General features: G+C 39.0%; 1 protein-coding gene across 3 annotated transcripts in view; it reads right to left on the reverse strand.

Moving 5' to 3' along the window:
- LOC133638807 (PALM2-AKAP2 fusion protein-like) overlaps nucleotides 1-17,500 on the reverse strand; it is a 170,180-nt gene that overhangs the window by 148,506 nt on the left and 4,174 nt on the right. For all 3 annotated transcript variants that reach the window (XM_062031781.1, XM_062031780.1, XM_062031779.1), the window contains exon 2: nucleotides 4,766-4,817. In XM_062031781.1, the coding sequence (XP_061887765.1) occupies nucleotides 4,766-4,817 (52 nt within the window). The remainder of the gene's footprint in view (nucleotides 1-4,765; nucleotides 4,818-17,500) is intronic.

Here is a 17,500-nt window from a genome sequence, read left to right on the forward strand (position 1 = left end):
GGTTAATTGCATTCACATCCAGCTCTCGTCTTCAGTCACATTAGCTAAGGTAGCAAGCGCCTGTCAATCTTTTCGCTGGCAGCCCTGACTTGTGTTGTTTTATTGAAGATGTCGTGTTACTGAATGACATATGTGAGTCCAGCTGTACTTTATAACGAGGATACTTTAATTAGCTCAATCATTGCTCTCTCACTCACTACTCTTCTGTCTCCCGCTACGTCGCACACTCGTGACGTCGTAGCCTGTCCACTCCGTAGTTCTCCCATAATACAATCACACCACAGAAGATACAAACCGTCAACTGATTTCTAGCTTTATTTTCTACACACTGATAAAGTGAGGATTCACAGCTGATTACCCTGATTGAGGCGCCTGCTCCTCACGCAGCATAATCTACTCCGGTCGCATTGGCTTGTCTTTCACAAACCTATAAACGACTATTACTAAGCCACTGCATTCATCTGATTAAACATCAACATGGACTCATTTGACAGCATTAATACAAATATGATGTACAATGGTAGCTTAACTTAAGAGTGACTCAACGTAAAGTGTTTAGACATTAGAGCAGTCTCTAAGCAAATTGTTATGATTTAAGTTGCAAGCAAAAATGTGAATTCCAAGCATCCCCGACTTTAGCTGCCCTCGCAAATGTTTCAGTAGACCCTGTAAGATCCACCCAAAACATCTGGTCTTACTCCCTAGCATTAGCTTATAGCTAGAGATGTTTTCTACCCATGAAGAAAGAACGTGAATGTGAAGGCGACATTGATTTGAGATACAAATGTTTTGAATTCAGAACTCCATCACATAGCTCATAAGTTGAGGTAATACATGTATGTTATAATAGGATCGAGTAAATGTGTCCAACCATTAGTAGATTTGGTGACCAAGATCTGCCCAGCCCCCACTCTGTTTACTCATTTTGGTGCAAGTCCATTATTCCACTCCTCCACTGCAAACCAGCCACAAATCTCCACACATGCCAAAGTCTAGCTATTGCATCCCCCTCCTTCTCACCCGTCCCACTCACTTCTCGCTGTAAGACCCCCCACTAAGTGGATCCAGAAAACGTCCAACATCCGTTACGATCACAACTTAGTCAGACTGGGAGCAATCTGTGGTTGAACTCGGGTGCTTTAGTAGTTAAACCTTCATTACTTTTATAGGGTCTGCAAATATGAGTCTTACAAAGGTCAGCTACTTTATCTAAAACTTTGATCCGCCACAGTTCCTGTCTGGCGGTCCATGTGCCTGTAGACGTCAACCCCCCTTCCCCAAAAAGCACACACACTGTGAACTGGAAAGACGACTGTGACGTGTGTTGCTAAAAGTCCAAAGTGCTGAAGTCATTTGTGTAAACGTGTCCCAGTCACCGAGTGCGTGCACACACACCATTGCCACAGATTTGCACTTTATTCTCCCATGTCCCCTGGGGATTGGCTAATTAGAAAGCTGTAACACTGGCCATTCATTGGCTGATCTTCAAACCACGTATACAAACATACACTCAGCCACACATGTAATCAGTCCTTTAGGAAACCATGACCAGACTCCCCCAACTACTGTGTTCAGAACATGCCAATTACGGAGCTGAGTCCAAAATCATGACATCAACTTAATCTGACCAATTAGGAACCACAGAAGCCAACACTGCTGGCATCTGATGGACTGTAATCACTATCAGACAGCAAGAACGCCTAGTCTGGACTAGGACAGCACAACACAGAACATTCTCTGTTGTATTGAATGATAAACACCCTCAACATAACCCTCACCTACTGTTTGACTCATTTACAGTCCTTATGTACAATTATGTTACAATTGTTTATAATGTGTAAACTATAACGGTGAAATACAGTCAATAGAACAATTATATAATGTTTTAAACGACTGGCAGAAGTGAAATATGTCTCATTGGCTCACATTTGGAAAATACATGAACCCCTAAGTCCTCACGGCGGGTCCTCAGTCTGACATTTTTCCATGAGATGCGTGTCCATATGATCTTAGGAATGCATGTTTGTATTTCCAGCCTGTGATGCATGTTCATGTTTAAAAAGGGTGCAGAAAGGTATATTTGTCCTTTAGGGGCTTAAAAATAGATGTACAGTAGGCTTATGTAAAATTCTAATTTTGGAATTTCAATTTCAATCATTTGAAGTGGAATTAAATTATTTCCAAATCAGATAAAATCGGTATAGCCAAGTAACAGGAAGAATGTGTCACATTTGCCAAAGGTTTTGGCCTAAATACTGAAAATACTTTGCAAACAAACACATTTCTTTCATTGGGGATACTTGGTAAAGTACAGCATTCTGGAAAATGAAGTATTTTCCCACTATTTTCCATATTTTGAAAGGAATCATACATTTTAATTTTATACCTACAAAATTGGCTGAAATGCTAACTAATAGCATGCTAGCCATATTATGCCAAATAACAATATGCATGACTTTTAGATTTATACCCATAAAACTAGTTAATATTATTAACATACTAACAGTTAGCATGTATGCTAGCACACAACACAAATAATTATTACAAGTGCTCAATTTCAATGTTCATGGTTGACAAATGTGGAAGTAGTTGATTATGTAATATAACAACAATTCTCAATTGGAATGTTCATGTCATTTGCGATTCGACGCCCTATTTTGCAACCTCAATTCAAATGTAGTTTAAATTCATGGTATGGAATTGGAATTTGGGAACCATTTTCAATTCCATTTGAAATGTTGCTCATGTTGTTTAACCTTTTTTAGTATACTAATACATAACAATTAAAACATTGTGAGGTTTTTAGTAATGTCCTAGAGTGTGATGTCTGGAGCACTAAATCATGAATATGGCCTACTTACTGTTCTCTCAAGTCATAGCAATGATGACAATGATGTCATCACTCTGACAGTATGACTCTGAAATAGTCAAATGTCTTGCAACCATTAGTTGGGTGCTTAAATCATCAGCTAGCCTTTGTGGTAAATGAACATCACGCTGGCCAACTGACAAGTAGGCTTTCAATTTAAATGATGGAAATACGGCTTGGAACACAAACTTTTTACACCACATGATATATTCCATTTGAGTGCCAGATCTACATGCTGTACTGACATGTGGGCTAAAGAGGTGACTGGTTTCAACACTTGCAGTCAGCTACAGAAGTGATGAAAACAGACACTGATGTGAATGATAATGACATCTGGGAGTGTGAATTATTGATGTAAGCACTTGTCAGCTGCACACACTGTACAGTATATACTTAGTCAGACAAGGTGGATATCAGGTAAGATGTCAGGTTATTATCACCGTACTTGCAGTTTATTATCTTTCAGTCATTATGATGATCCTGTATTTACATTGGGACATGTGACGCTTAGCACACTTTAAGGCTTACAGAGTGCTTAGCCACCGCCGAGAGTTGTCAGAAGCGTAATACTAACCCTCTGGTGGGCTTGCTAGAGAGCCATTAGTGCTGTAGCTGTATTTGAGAGACAAGACCTATAGGCTCAAATGAATAACTATAGGATCCATCAGCAGAATTGTTGATATCACAGATTTTGTCAGAACCTCAAAGAGGATATATCGTGGATGACTACATGGCATAATCGTTTGTAGGGGAAAGTTTACAACATGATATTCTGCACGCTTTGCAGAAAAACCCTTTTTCTTGGCCCTGTGCATTACCCCAAAGTATAAAAGAGTTTGTCCACCAATGGGAACTTTCCACTTGGTTTCTTCAAGTGGCAAGCTGGTGTAGATAAATGAGGCCTGGTGTGGGTGCCATGTTTGAACGTGGCCAAAATAGTTTTTGCATCTGCTGCTGCTGCTGCTGTTCCCCTTGACTTGTGTGTTATGGAATGTGTGTGTGTTCCTGGGACTCTGGTGTGTGTGTGTGTGTGTGTGTGTGTGTGTGTGTGTGTGTGTGTGTGTGTGTGTGTGTGTGTGGTATGCTGTGGTTCTGCTGGCACCAAATTTAGTCACAGGCACTGAACTCCGGGTCTGACTGTTGCTCTGACGTCCTATCAACTCTCCTCACATGCCACAGGCCTTCATCGCAAACATAACATTAACAACACTAAGAAGTAAAAAGTAGTCATCCCTTGAAAACTGTACACTTTAGAAGAAGGTGAGGGTTGGTCAAGACAGACGTGTGAGGATCTTCTTTGTATTGTTAAATGTTTGTCTCTGAATCAAATTTTTAACACCACGTACTGCACATTACCCTTCAAAGCACGTATTCACTCTTTAGACCACACTTCTGCAAATCACTTTGTTTTGAAAATGAGCAAAGACCGTCTACTTCGCCAAGACCGATGTCATAAATCAGGTCATCTAAATAAAGGGATATTCTGACTCAAGTTGAGCTCCATATTAATGTCAAATATCAATGCAATGTTTTAAGAATGTCATAGTGATGGTTTTTCTGCTGCTAATCATGATTGACAAGAGTAGTTTATGGTGTGTTTTTTATGATCCACAATATATATTAGATCACTTTTGACAGAAACTTGCAGGCTTGAAACTGCACACTCAAACTTGCTCTTCAGACTGCATGATTGCATAGCAAATGAAAGATGAGTGAGCAGAAAGGTAGAATGAGACAAAGGCTGTTCAAAGGTTCTTCATAATAGTGAACAACACACAGGTAGATGAAAGGTGAGACACCATGAAAGCTTTCATCAGTCTATGAGCTCTGAAGCACTCAAATGGATGGATGGCCGAGGCAAAGCAGGAGAGCTGAGGAGAGAATGTGAAGACTTACCGCCAATGCCTGCAACCTCTCCTTGTGGAGCTGAGCCTCCTCGCACGACATCCTGAGAGGGGAAGGCAGGGGAGAGGGGAGGTGGGGAGGGTGAAGGGAGAACGAGAGGTGAGAATTGGGGAGAGATGCGGTTCTGAGTGCCAGAGGTTTGGATGTGGAAGTTGGGGAGTTGAGCTAGCAAATCCTCAGGAGTAATCCAAGCAAGCAGCAAAGATCTCATTGACTGGCCATGTGTCTCCCTCTCTCTTCTGGATCGCCCTCTCTCTCCTCCCACTTCCCTTCCTCTCTCTTTTTTAGGCAAGAGCCATGTTTGATTCCACAGCTGGGAGGAGCAGCTGAGGCAAGTGACAGAAGGAGAAGAAGGATTGAGACCAGAAGCAGCAGAGGAGGGAGACAAAGCGTAAACAGAAAGTGAGAAAAGTTGACTTGGACTTTGTGTCTTAAGCAGTAGATCACATTTGTCATTCACAATCTACTGTGGAGAGAGAGAGAGACCACGTATCTTGTTTGCTTTCATTGCTTGGAGTGGGAGTGACATGTGGGTCTTGTTGGAAAGGAAACCAGATACAAGCTCATCATCTTCTCTTGGCTCACAGCGCTGGAAAAGTCTTCCTATGTGGTGTGTGAAGACATCCAGAACTGCAAGACTGAGCTGAACAAACTTTACCAAATCATTCACTGCAATTACAAATGGACCTCCAAGACCTATAATTTGGAGTTTGACCAAAACATTTGGTTAAAAATGTCTCTAAAAGGTCAACTTTTGACTTCGCAAGATCCGAGACACTTCAGCTCAGCAAGTATCAATCCATTCATTCTGAATACTTTTTCTTTGGCTTATTTGGCCCAATTTAGGAATTGAAATTGCAATATAAATTGCAGCCTCCTCTGATAACATATGTCACAATATATTACTTCGTATGTAACTGATGATGTTGACAATTTCCAAAGGGGTCACAAAAGCTCCTAATTTGGCTGCTGACGTATGCGGTAAAATGTTCTTTTGTCAAAACTAATATTAATCTACTTGCTAATTCACTGTGAGTAGTCGCTTACTTTTTACTTTAACATAATTCCATCCACACGCCTATTAAAATGTAATAAGCATTTATTATTCTCTAGTTTGGATACTTAATATTAGTTTTAAGTAACACGTTTGACAAATACCGGTACTGTTTTTTCATCCACATGTTGCTGTGCAGCTGTAACTACACAGCGAGGTGAATGATGTTGACTGTGTCAAAACACACACACACAAAGCACACACAAGCAGTAACATTCTGGAGAGGAAGAATAGAAAAAAACTACACTTTTACTGGTTAATAAAGAGGGTGTTGAGTACAATATGGAGGTATTTGGACTTCTAATCTAACAATAAAAACTACAAACTACAATAATACTGGTTAATAAAGAGGGTGTTGAGTACAATATGGAGGTATTTGGACTTCTAATCTAACAATAAAAACTACAATAATACTGGTTAATAAAGAGGGTGTGAAGTACAATATGGAGGTATTTGGACTTCAAAACTAACAATAAAAGTGACACTTTAAACAACAAAGCGCTGCGCTGCAAGTGTTACTTTAAAACAGGCCTCGCCAAATGCGGTGATTAGTATTAGCACCTTTGCTTCAAACGTAGGTAAACATTTAAATAATGAACATTCAGATCTGCACAAGGAGTTATAAAGAGTGACAGGTAATAATGTAGTTGTTACACCTGTCCTGCTGTTCTGCTCCGGTGCAGACTGTAGTCTAGGAGCACAGGGCAGACGTTCCTTCCAGAGCCGATGTTTTTGTCAGGGGTAACACACTTCACCTTACCCGTCAATGGGTCTGCTAAGTTTCGCTTTCAGGTCAGAATGACGAGGCTGCCGATTCATGACAATCGCTTTATTATTAGTTTTGCAGGACACAACCGGACCCGTTCATCACTCTACTGCGCAGTGCACGCGCTCCCTGTCTCTCTCTTTACTCGCCCACTCACTCACTGACGTCACTCAGACAACACGTGGACATTCTCACAAACACACGCACTGTACATGTACACTACTCTCATAACATAGTTAACCCTGCTGTGCACATGTAGATACATAACATGGAGATATGTAACATGTAGATACATAACATGTAGATAAATAACATGTAGATACATAACATGTAGATACATAACATGTAGATATGTAACATGTAGATATGTAACATGTAGATACATAACATGTAGATAAATAACATGTAGATACATAACATGTAGATACATAACATGTAGATATGTAACATGTAGATACATAACATGTAGATACATAACATGTAGATACATAACATGTAGGTACATAACATGTAGATACATAACATGTAAATACTACATAACATGTAGATGCATAACATGTAAATACATAACATGTAGATACATAACATGTAAATACTACATAACATGTAAATACTACATAACATGTAAATGTTATGTAGTATTTATATAACATAGTACACATGTAATCTACATGTTATGACATGTAGATACGTGGACAAGCACACAGCTGCCAAATATTAGCAGAGTTAAAACTGCCCAATTAGTTTTGTGTTTTATCTTTAAAAGTGTGTTTTACCTGCTACGTGGCTTATATGTGTACATTTATCCATAGTTTTGTTTTTAGTACTCACTAATGATTGTAGTTTTCTTAAAGCACAGACCAGTATTGGCAACCATAAAGCATAAATACTTTAATATAATGTGAATAAAGCTGTTTTATTCTACTCTAACTTAATCCTTGATTATGACAGACTATATGTAATATGGAAAATGGTAAATTGTTCTTTGAGTGCAACAAGAAAAGCCCAATGTGTTTAATGCCCTTTAAGTTATATTTTAACCTTCGAAACTTGTTCTTTGAGGAAACATATGTTTAATGTATTGTAAGATTTTATGTTAAAATAAAGCCATTATTGACATTTTGTGTAGTTTCCTTTGTTTTGTAAAGCATCAATAAACATTTTGGTACTGGTAATGGTACCAAATTATTGGTATGGGGACAGCCCTATTCCCTAGGTTTGCATCATCCCTTTAAGTTTATTCTGAATCATAAGTCATGCATCTCACCTGGATAGAAGAAGTCTGAGGAAGTATTCCGACAAGTTGGTACACTTTAACCATTTAGGACCCAAAAATGGCCAGAATGACACAAAAAGACAACCCGCTGTCCCCCACTCTGTATCTTTGTGAGGATGATGAGACATTCTTCACCTAAATGGGAAAATATGACCATCCTAGCATCCTAATGACAGCAGGCATTGTACAGTAAGTGATGTTTTATCAGGTTTGTTGTCTCTCACAAAGTCTGGTGTGAGTAATAATCAGTGATATTGTTAAAAAATAAAAAATAAAAAAACGTGATGCTTTTGAAATTAATACGTCACTTATGCTTATAATGATCAAAATATGTAAATAATAAATGTTATTATAACTGTGGCCGTTGCCATGTTATGTTTATACTTACAGTGTGTATATAAATTGAGGTGTTTGGATGGTTTTTTTTCAGAGCTTTATAGGCAGAATAGAGCGACTCTCACAGAGTTAGGGTTAACCCTAACCCTAACCCTAACCCTAACCCTAACCCTAACCCTAACCCTAACCCACATGCTTGATTGTAAACAGAATCTTGATTGGAGTTGTTCAATGTTTAGAATGCATCAAAAAATAAATCTCTCTGTCGCCATGTCTATCATAATGATTGTTAACAATAAACAACATTCCAATAAAAGTGCAGTTCCCTTTTAAGATCTGCTTTAATATTTACACTACCTAAAAACTCTTTATTGGCTTTATTACTCAAATAGTAGTAGTAGTCATAGAACATAGTAATTAGTCAAATGCTGGTTGATGCTTTTAATCTGGGCAAACATTTTGAGCATGAAATGGAAGAATCATCACTCCACAAGATCTATATCTATCAATCAATCAATCAATGTTTATTTATATAGCCCTAAGCCACAAGATCTACAGTATATCTAATGCTGCTTTAGTCACCTGATTTGCATTTGTGATATGTTTGATGAGAATAATCAGCAATACAGCCTGCATACACCAAACACACGCCTACATGACACTCCTCTTCAGCATTCACTCATACAATATTCATACTGTACCTCCTTCAAAAGAAGAGCACTGGTGTGACAATTTCTTCATAAGTTGCACATCTTGTGTAATATTACACACCTCCAGTAGATGCACATCTTGTATAATATTACACACCTCCAGTAGATGCACATCTTGTATAATATTACACACCTCCAGTAGATGCACATCTTGTATAATATTACACACCTCCAGTAGATGCACATCTTGTATAATATTACACACCTCCAGTAGATGCACATCTTGTATAATATTACACACCTCCAGTAGATGCACATCTTGTATAATATGACACACCTCCAGTAGATGCACATCTTGTGTAATATTACACACCTCCAGTAGATGCACATCTTGTATAATATTACACACCTCCAGTAGATGCACATCTTGTATAATATTACACACCTCCAGTAGATGCACATCTTGTATAATATTACACACCTCCAGTAGATGCACATCTTGTATAATATGACACACCTCCAGTAGATGCACATCTTGTATAATATGACACACCTCCAGTAGATGCACATCTTGTATAATATTACACACCTCCAGTAGATGCACATCTTGTATAATATTACACACCTCCAGTAGATGCACATCTTGTATAATATTACACACCTCCAGTAGATGCACATCTAGTATAATATTACACACCTCCAGTAGATGCACATCTTGTATAATATTACACACCTCCAGTAGATGCACATCTTGTATAATATTACACACCTCCAGTAGATGCACATCTTGTATAATATTACACACCTCCAGTAGATGCACATCTTGTATAATATTACACACCTCCAGTAGATGCACATCTTGTATAATATTACACACCTCCAGTAGATGCACATCTTGTATAATATTACACACCTCCAGTAGATGCACATCTTGTATAATATTACACACCTCCAGTAGATGCACATCTTGTATAATATTACACACCTCCAGTAGATGCACATCTTGTATAATATTACACACCTCCAGTAGATGCACATCTTGTATAATATTACACACCTCCAGTAGATGCACATCTTGTATAATATTACACACCTCCAGTAGATGCACATCTAGTATAATATTACACACCTCCAGTAGATGCACATCTTGTATAATATTACACACCTCCAGTAGATGCACATCTTGTATAATATTACACACCTCCAGTAGATGCACATCTTGTATAATATTACACACCTCCAGTAGATGCACATCTTATATAATATTACACACCTCCAGTAGATGCACATCTTGTATAATATTACACACCTCCAGTAGATGCACATCTTGTATAATATTACACACCTCCAGTAGATGCACATCTTGTATAATATTACACACCTCCAGTAGATGCACATCTTGTATAATATTACACACCTCCAGTAGATGCACATCTTGTATAATATTACACACCTCCAGTAGATGCACATCTTGTATAATATTACACACCTCCAGTAGATGCACATCTTGTATAATATTACACACCTCCAGTAGATGCACATCTTATATAATATTACACACCTCCAGTAGATGCACATCTTGTATAATATTACACACCTCCAGTAGATGCACATCTTGTATAATATTACACACCTCCAGTAGATGCACATCTTGTATAATATTACACACCTCCAGTAGATGCACATCTTGTATAATATTACACACCTCCAGTAGATGCACATCTTGTATAATATTACACACCTCCAGTAGATGCACATCTTGTATAATATTACACGCCTCCAGTAGATGCACATCTTGTATAATATTACACACCTCCAGTAGATGCACATTCATGTGTTCTTCTTCCATATTATCTTTCTTACATGTATTTTTACAACATTTGCAACCAAACACACTTTATTTTCCTACCCTTCTTAGTACCCCTACACATTGGCTTACCCTATTTACGCTCCCTCTTTGCACAGGAAAACGTCCTTATAAGGACAAATAACAGCCGGTAGACTCTCCCAGGAATACAGAAGCATGTATCACACACACACACACACACACACACACACACACACACACACACACACACACACACACACACACACACACACACACACACACACACACACACACACACACACACACACACACACACGCACGCACGCACGCACACACACACACACACACACACACACACACACACACACACACACACACACGCACACACACACACACACACACAGAGAGAGAGAGAGAGACATAACAAGCACTTCTGAGAGGAAAACAAGGTGAAAAGTGAGCGTAGAGTTGCAAGTGGGCAGCTGTTCAGTGTTAATAAATGAAAAAGCCGCACGTTTACACTGAGTGTAACACTACATGTTTACACTGAGTGTGACACTACATGTTTACACTGAGTGTGACACTACATGTTTACGCTGAGTGTGACACTACATGTTTACACTGAGTGTGACACTACATGTTTACACTGAGTGTGACACTACATGTTTACACTGAGTGTAACACTACATGTTTACACTGAGTGTGACACTACATGTTTACACTGAGTGTGACACTACATGTTTACACTGAGTGTGACACTACATGTTTACACTGAGTGTGACACTACATGTTTACACTGAGTGTGACACTACACGTTTACACTGAGTGTGACACTACACGTTTACACTGAGTGTGACACTACACGTTTACACTGAGTGTGACACTACACGTTTACACTGAGTGTGACACTACACGTTTACACTGAGTGTGACACTACACGTTTACACTGAGTGTGACACTACACGTTTACACTGAGTGTGACACTACACGTTTACACTGAGTGTGACACTACACGTTTACACTGAGTGTGACACTACACGTTTACACTGAGTGTGACACTACACGTTTACACTGAGTGTGACACTACACGTTTACACTGAGTGTGACACTACATGTTTACACTGAGTGTGACACTACATGTTTACACTGAGTGTGACACTACACGTTTACACTGAGTGTGACACTACACGTTTACACTGAGTGTGACACTACACGTTTACACTGAGTGTGACACTACACGTTTACACTGAGTGTGACACTACACGTTTACACTGAGTGTGACACTACACGTTTACACTGAGTGTGACACTACCACGTTTACACTGAGTGTGACACTACAACGTTTACACTGAGTGTGACACTACACGTTACACTGCGAGTGTGACACTACACGTTTACACTGAGTGTGCACACGTACACTGGGTACACAGGTTTTACACGTTTACACTGAGTGTGAAACTACACGTTTACACTGAGTGTGACACTACATGTTTACACTGAGTGTGACACTACATGTTTACACTGAGTGTGACACTACATGTTTACGCTGAGTGTGACGCTACATGTTTACGCTGAGTGTGACGCTACATGTTTACACTGAGTGTGACACTACATGTTTACGCTGAGTGTGACACTACATGTTTACGCTGAGTGTGACACTACATGTTTACGCTGAGTGTGACACTACATGTTTACACTGAGTGTGACACTACATGTTTACACTGAGTGTGACACTACATGTTTACACTGAGTGTGACACTACATGTTTACACTGAGTGTAACACTACATGTTTACACTGAGTGTGACACTACATGTTTACACTGAGTGTGACACTACATGTTTACACTGAGTGTGACACTACATGTTTACACTGAGTGTGACACTACATGTTTACACTGAGTGTGACACTACATGTTTACACTGAGTGTGACACTACATGTTTACACTGAGTGTGACACTATATGTTTACACTGAGTGTGACACTACATGTTTACACTGAGTGTGACACTACATGTTTACACTGAGTGTGACACTACACGTTTACACTGAGTGTGACACTACATGTTTACGCTGAGTGTGACACTACATGTTTACACTGAGTGTGACACTACACGTTTACACTGAGTGTGACACTACATGTTTACGCTGAGTGTGACACTACATGTTTACACTGAGTGTGACACTACACGTTTACGCTGAGTGTGACGCTACATGTTTACGCTGAGTGTGACACTACATGTTTACACTGAGTGTGACACTACATGTTTACACTGAGTGTAACACTACAAGTCTGAGTGTGACACTACATGTTTACACTGAGTGTGACACTACATGTTTACACTGAGTGTGACACTACATGTTTAAGTTGACCATGGAGGAGGATTGGAACTTCTTAGTAAAATGTTTCCACCAGTTGACAAAGACCAGACAATTGGCAAACTTGGACATTGAAAAGTGTAACTTTAGAGAGTCTACATTTCTACCCTTGCCCAAATTTTTTGTCAATGTTGGAACATCTAACCACTTTGCACACTTTTCCAGTAAACTCCACTGTAAACTGCAGCTTTACAGATGCCATGTGTCTGGTAAAAGTGTCCAGCAGGACACATGTGAGTATCTGACATAGTGAAGGTACAAAAGTATCTGTCATAGTGAAGGTACAAAAGTATCTGACATAGTGAAGGTACAAAAGTATCTGACATAGTGAAGGTACAAAAGTATCTGACATAGTGAAGGTACAAAAGTATCTGACATAGTGAAGGTACAAAAGTATCTGACATAGTGAAGGTACAAAAGTATCTGACATAGTGAAGGTACAAAAGTATCTGACATAGTGAAGGTACAAAAGTATCTGACATAGTGAAGGTACAAAAGTATCTGACATAGTGAAGGTACAAAAGTGTCTGACATAGTGAAGGTACAAAAGTATCTGACATAGTGAAGGTACAAAAGTGTCTGACATAGTGAAGGTACAAAAGTATCTGACATAGTGAAGGTACAAAAGTATCTGACATAGTGAAGGTACAAAAGTGTCTGACATAGTGAAGGTACAAAAGTATCTGACATAGTGAAGGTACAAAAGTATCTGACATAGTGAAGGTACAAAAGTATCTGACATAGTGAAGGTACAAAAGTATCTGACATAGTGAAGGTACAAAAGTATCTGACATAGTGAAGGTACAAAAGTATCTGACATAGTGAAGGTACAAAAGTATCTGACATAGTGAAGGTACAAAAGTATCTGACATAGTGAAGGTAAGAAAGTATCTGACATAGTGAAGGTACAAAAGTGTCTGACATAGTGAAGGTACAAAAGTATCTGACATAGTGAAGGTACAAAAGTATCTGACATAGTGAAGGTACAAAAGTATCTGACATAGTGAAGGTACAAAAGTATCTGTCATAGTGAAGGTACAAAAGTATCTGACATAGTGAAGGTACAAAAGTATCTGACATAGTGAAGGTACAAAAGTATCTGACATAGTAGAGGTACAAAAGTATCTGACATAGTGAAGGTACAAAAGTATCTGTCATAGTGAAGGTACAAAAGTATCTGACATAGTGAAGGTACAAAAGTATCTGACATAGTGAAGGTACAAAAGTATCTGACATAGTGAAGGTACAAAAGTATCTGACATAGTGAAGGTACAAAAGTATCTGACATAGTGAAGGTACAAAAGTATCTGACATAGTGAAGGTACAAAAGTATCTGACATAGTGAAGGTACAAAAGTATCTGACATAGTGAAGGTACAAAAGTATCTGACATAGTGAAGGTACAAAAGTGTCTGACATAGTGAAGGTACAAAAGTGTCTGACATAGTGAAGGTACAAAAGTGTCTGACATAGTGAAGGTACAAAAGTATCTGACATAGTGAAGGTACAAAAGTATCTGACATAGTGAAGGTACAAAAGTGTCTGACATAGTGAAGGTACAAAAGTATCTGACATAGTGAAGGTACAAAAGTATCTGACATAGTGAAGGTACAAAAGTATCTGACATAGTGAAGGTACAAAAGTATCTGACATAGTGAAGGTACAAAAGTATCTGACATAGTGAAGGTACAAAAGTATCTGACATAGTGAAGGTACAAAAGTATCTGACATAGTGAAGGTACAAAAGTATCTGACATAGTGAAGGTAAGAAAGTATCTGACATAGTGAAGGTACAAAAGTGTCTGACATAGTGAAGGTACAAAAGTATCTGACATAGTGAAGGTACAAAAGTATCTGACATAGTGAAGGTACAAAAGTATCTGACATAGTGAAGGTACAAAAGTATCTGTCATAGTGAAGGTACAAAAGTATCTGACATAGTAGAGGTACAAAAGTATCTGACATAGTGAAGGTACAAAAGTATCTGTCATAGTGAAGGTACAAAAGTATCTGACATAGTGAAGGTACAAAAGTATCTGACATAGTGAAGGTACAAAAGTATCTGACATAGTGAAGGTACAAAAGTATCTGACATAGTGAAGGTACAAAAGTATCTGACATAGTGAAGGTACAAAAGTATCTGACATAGTGAAGGTACAAAAGTATCTGACATAGTGAAGGTACAAAAGTATCTGTCATAGTGAAGGTACAAAAGTATCTGACATAGTGAAGGTACAAAAGTATCTAACATAGTGAAGGTACAAAAGTATCTGACATAGTGAAGGTACAAAAGTATCTGACATAGTGAAGGTACAAAAGTATCTGACATAGTGAAGGTACAAAAGTATCTGACATAGTGAAGGTACAAAAGTATCTGACATAGTGAAGGTACAAAAGTATCTGACATAGTGAAGGTACAAAAGTATCTGACATAGTGAAGGTACAAAAGTATCTGACATAGTGAAGGTACAAAAGTATCTGACATAGTGAAGGTACAAAAGTATCTAACATAGTGAAGGTACAAAAGTATCTGACATAGTGAAGGTACAAAAGTATCTGACATAGTGAAGGTACAAAAGTATCTGACATAGTGAAGGTACAAAAGTATCTGACATAGTGAAGGTACAAAAGTATCTGACATAGTGAAGGTACAAAAGTATCTGACATAGTGAAGGTACAAAAGTATCTGACATAGTGAAGGTACAAAAGTATCTGACATAGTGAAGGTACAAAAGTATCTGACATAGTGAAGGTACAAAAGTATCTGTCATAGTGAAGGTACAAAAGAAGGAGAACAAGGCTGGTATTTGAATTATTTTGCAAGATGTCTCTCCAAAGCTGCTCAGAGAGAATTGTGCATAAGATCTGAGGGTTTCTAGTATGTACTGTACTAGCTTCATTGCCATTAAGACTTTGTTACAATGGAACCTCCATTTACAAACCCCTCATTATAAAAACTTTTAGATTTATGAACCATAGACCAAATAAAAATATGCTTTGGGGTATAAAACTTGTCTCAGTTTCATCTACCAATTGTGTGTCTTGCAGCGCAGACATTTTGTGCCCGGCAGCACATTCATTTTGGGTGGGCTGATCAATCTCCGGTGCTCATAGAGTCAGCAGAGCAATGATGCTGATGGCTAACGTGCTACTTTTTGTTTCTAGTTTTACTAGCTTGATATGAGCAACGGTCATTTCCTACTGTGAGTGCACCACAACGCTAGTGACACTGTGTGTGCATGTGTGTGTGTGTGTGTGTGTGTGTATGTGCATGTGTGTGTGTGTGTGTGTGTGTGTGTGTGTGTGTGTGTGTGTGTGTGCAGGTGTGCATGTGTGTGTGTGTGTGTGTGTGTGTGTGTGTGTGTGTGTGTGTGTGTGTGTGTGTGTGTGTGTGTGTGTGTGTGTGTGTGTGTGTGTGTGTGTGTGTGTGTCAGCAGGCTGGCTGCAAATGAGGAGAGTTCAGGTAGTTGTTATTAAATATAAAGTTGATCCATCACCCCTTTATGATTTTTGGATGTACAGTACTGTATTGTTCTTTATATTGTGTTCAAATCTTTACTAAAATATGGATTGTGTCAAGGCTGGTACCTCTTATTCATGTTTACATTGTTTCTTTTGGGGAAATGTGCTTGTGTGTACAAACTTTTCTTTTTACGAACTCTGTTAAAGAACCACAGGGTTTAGAACATCCAGGTTCCACTGAATTACTGATACATTAAAACATCAGCCTTTTTTATTCCAGACATTCTAGATCCTCAAACATGTTGAATGTGAAGAAACCAACAGCTCCTAATAGTGGAAGGAGACTCGCACTGAGTCCTTGAGTGACAAAAGCAGCATAGTAGTTTCTCCTTGTAGAAGTGAGTGACAAAAGCAGACTAGTAGTTTCTCCTAAGCAGACAATTGTGCAGCTGTCGGTCTTTCCAGCCACCAGCGGTCTGGCTTTCCTCTGAGAGCTGGAGTCCCACCAATCCCACCATGCTGTCATTATCCACAGGCGTCTTCTCCTCATCACCGCCATGTTGGGTGATCATTGCCTCTCTGATGCCATACCATCAATCCCACTTCTTCTTCACCTCCTAAAACGCTCTCTCTGTCCCTTCCCCCTTCCACCCGCCCTCCGTTACATTGGTTGCCCACCTCCTGTAGACAACAGCATCATTGTTCCTCCACATCGCCACGACGACACGATGACCTCACTGCCTGGCTCCGCCCACTCTCAACCCCAGCCCAGCAGTAATGGCCTCCAGATGTGGCAGCAGAAGAAAATAAGATTGTGCGGAGGCAGGGAGGAAATAGTAAATATCCAGAAAGAAAGTAAATAAGAAAAGTTTGCATTTATGTGAGGAAATGATGAATGTCAGAAAGCTTTTTTGTTAAGGGAGTTTGATGTCATGCATATTTGATACATCAGGGAGGTCTGCTTGTTTACATCTGACA

Source organism: Entelurus aequoreus, linkage group LG21, assembly GCF_033978785.1.
Source record: "Entelurus aequoreus isolate RoL-2023_Sb linkage group LG21, RoL_Eaeq_v1.1, whole genome shotgun sequence".
In the NCBI taxonomy this organism is placed as follows: Eukaryota; Metazoa; Chordata; class Actinopteri; order Syngnathiformes; family Syngnathidae; genus Entelurus; species Entelurus aequoreus.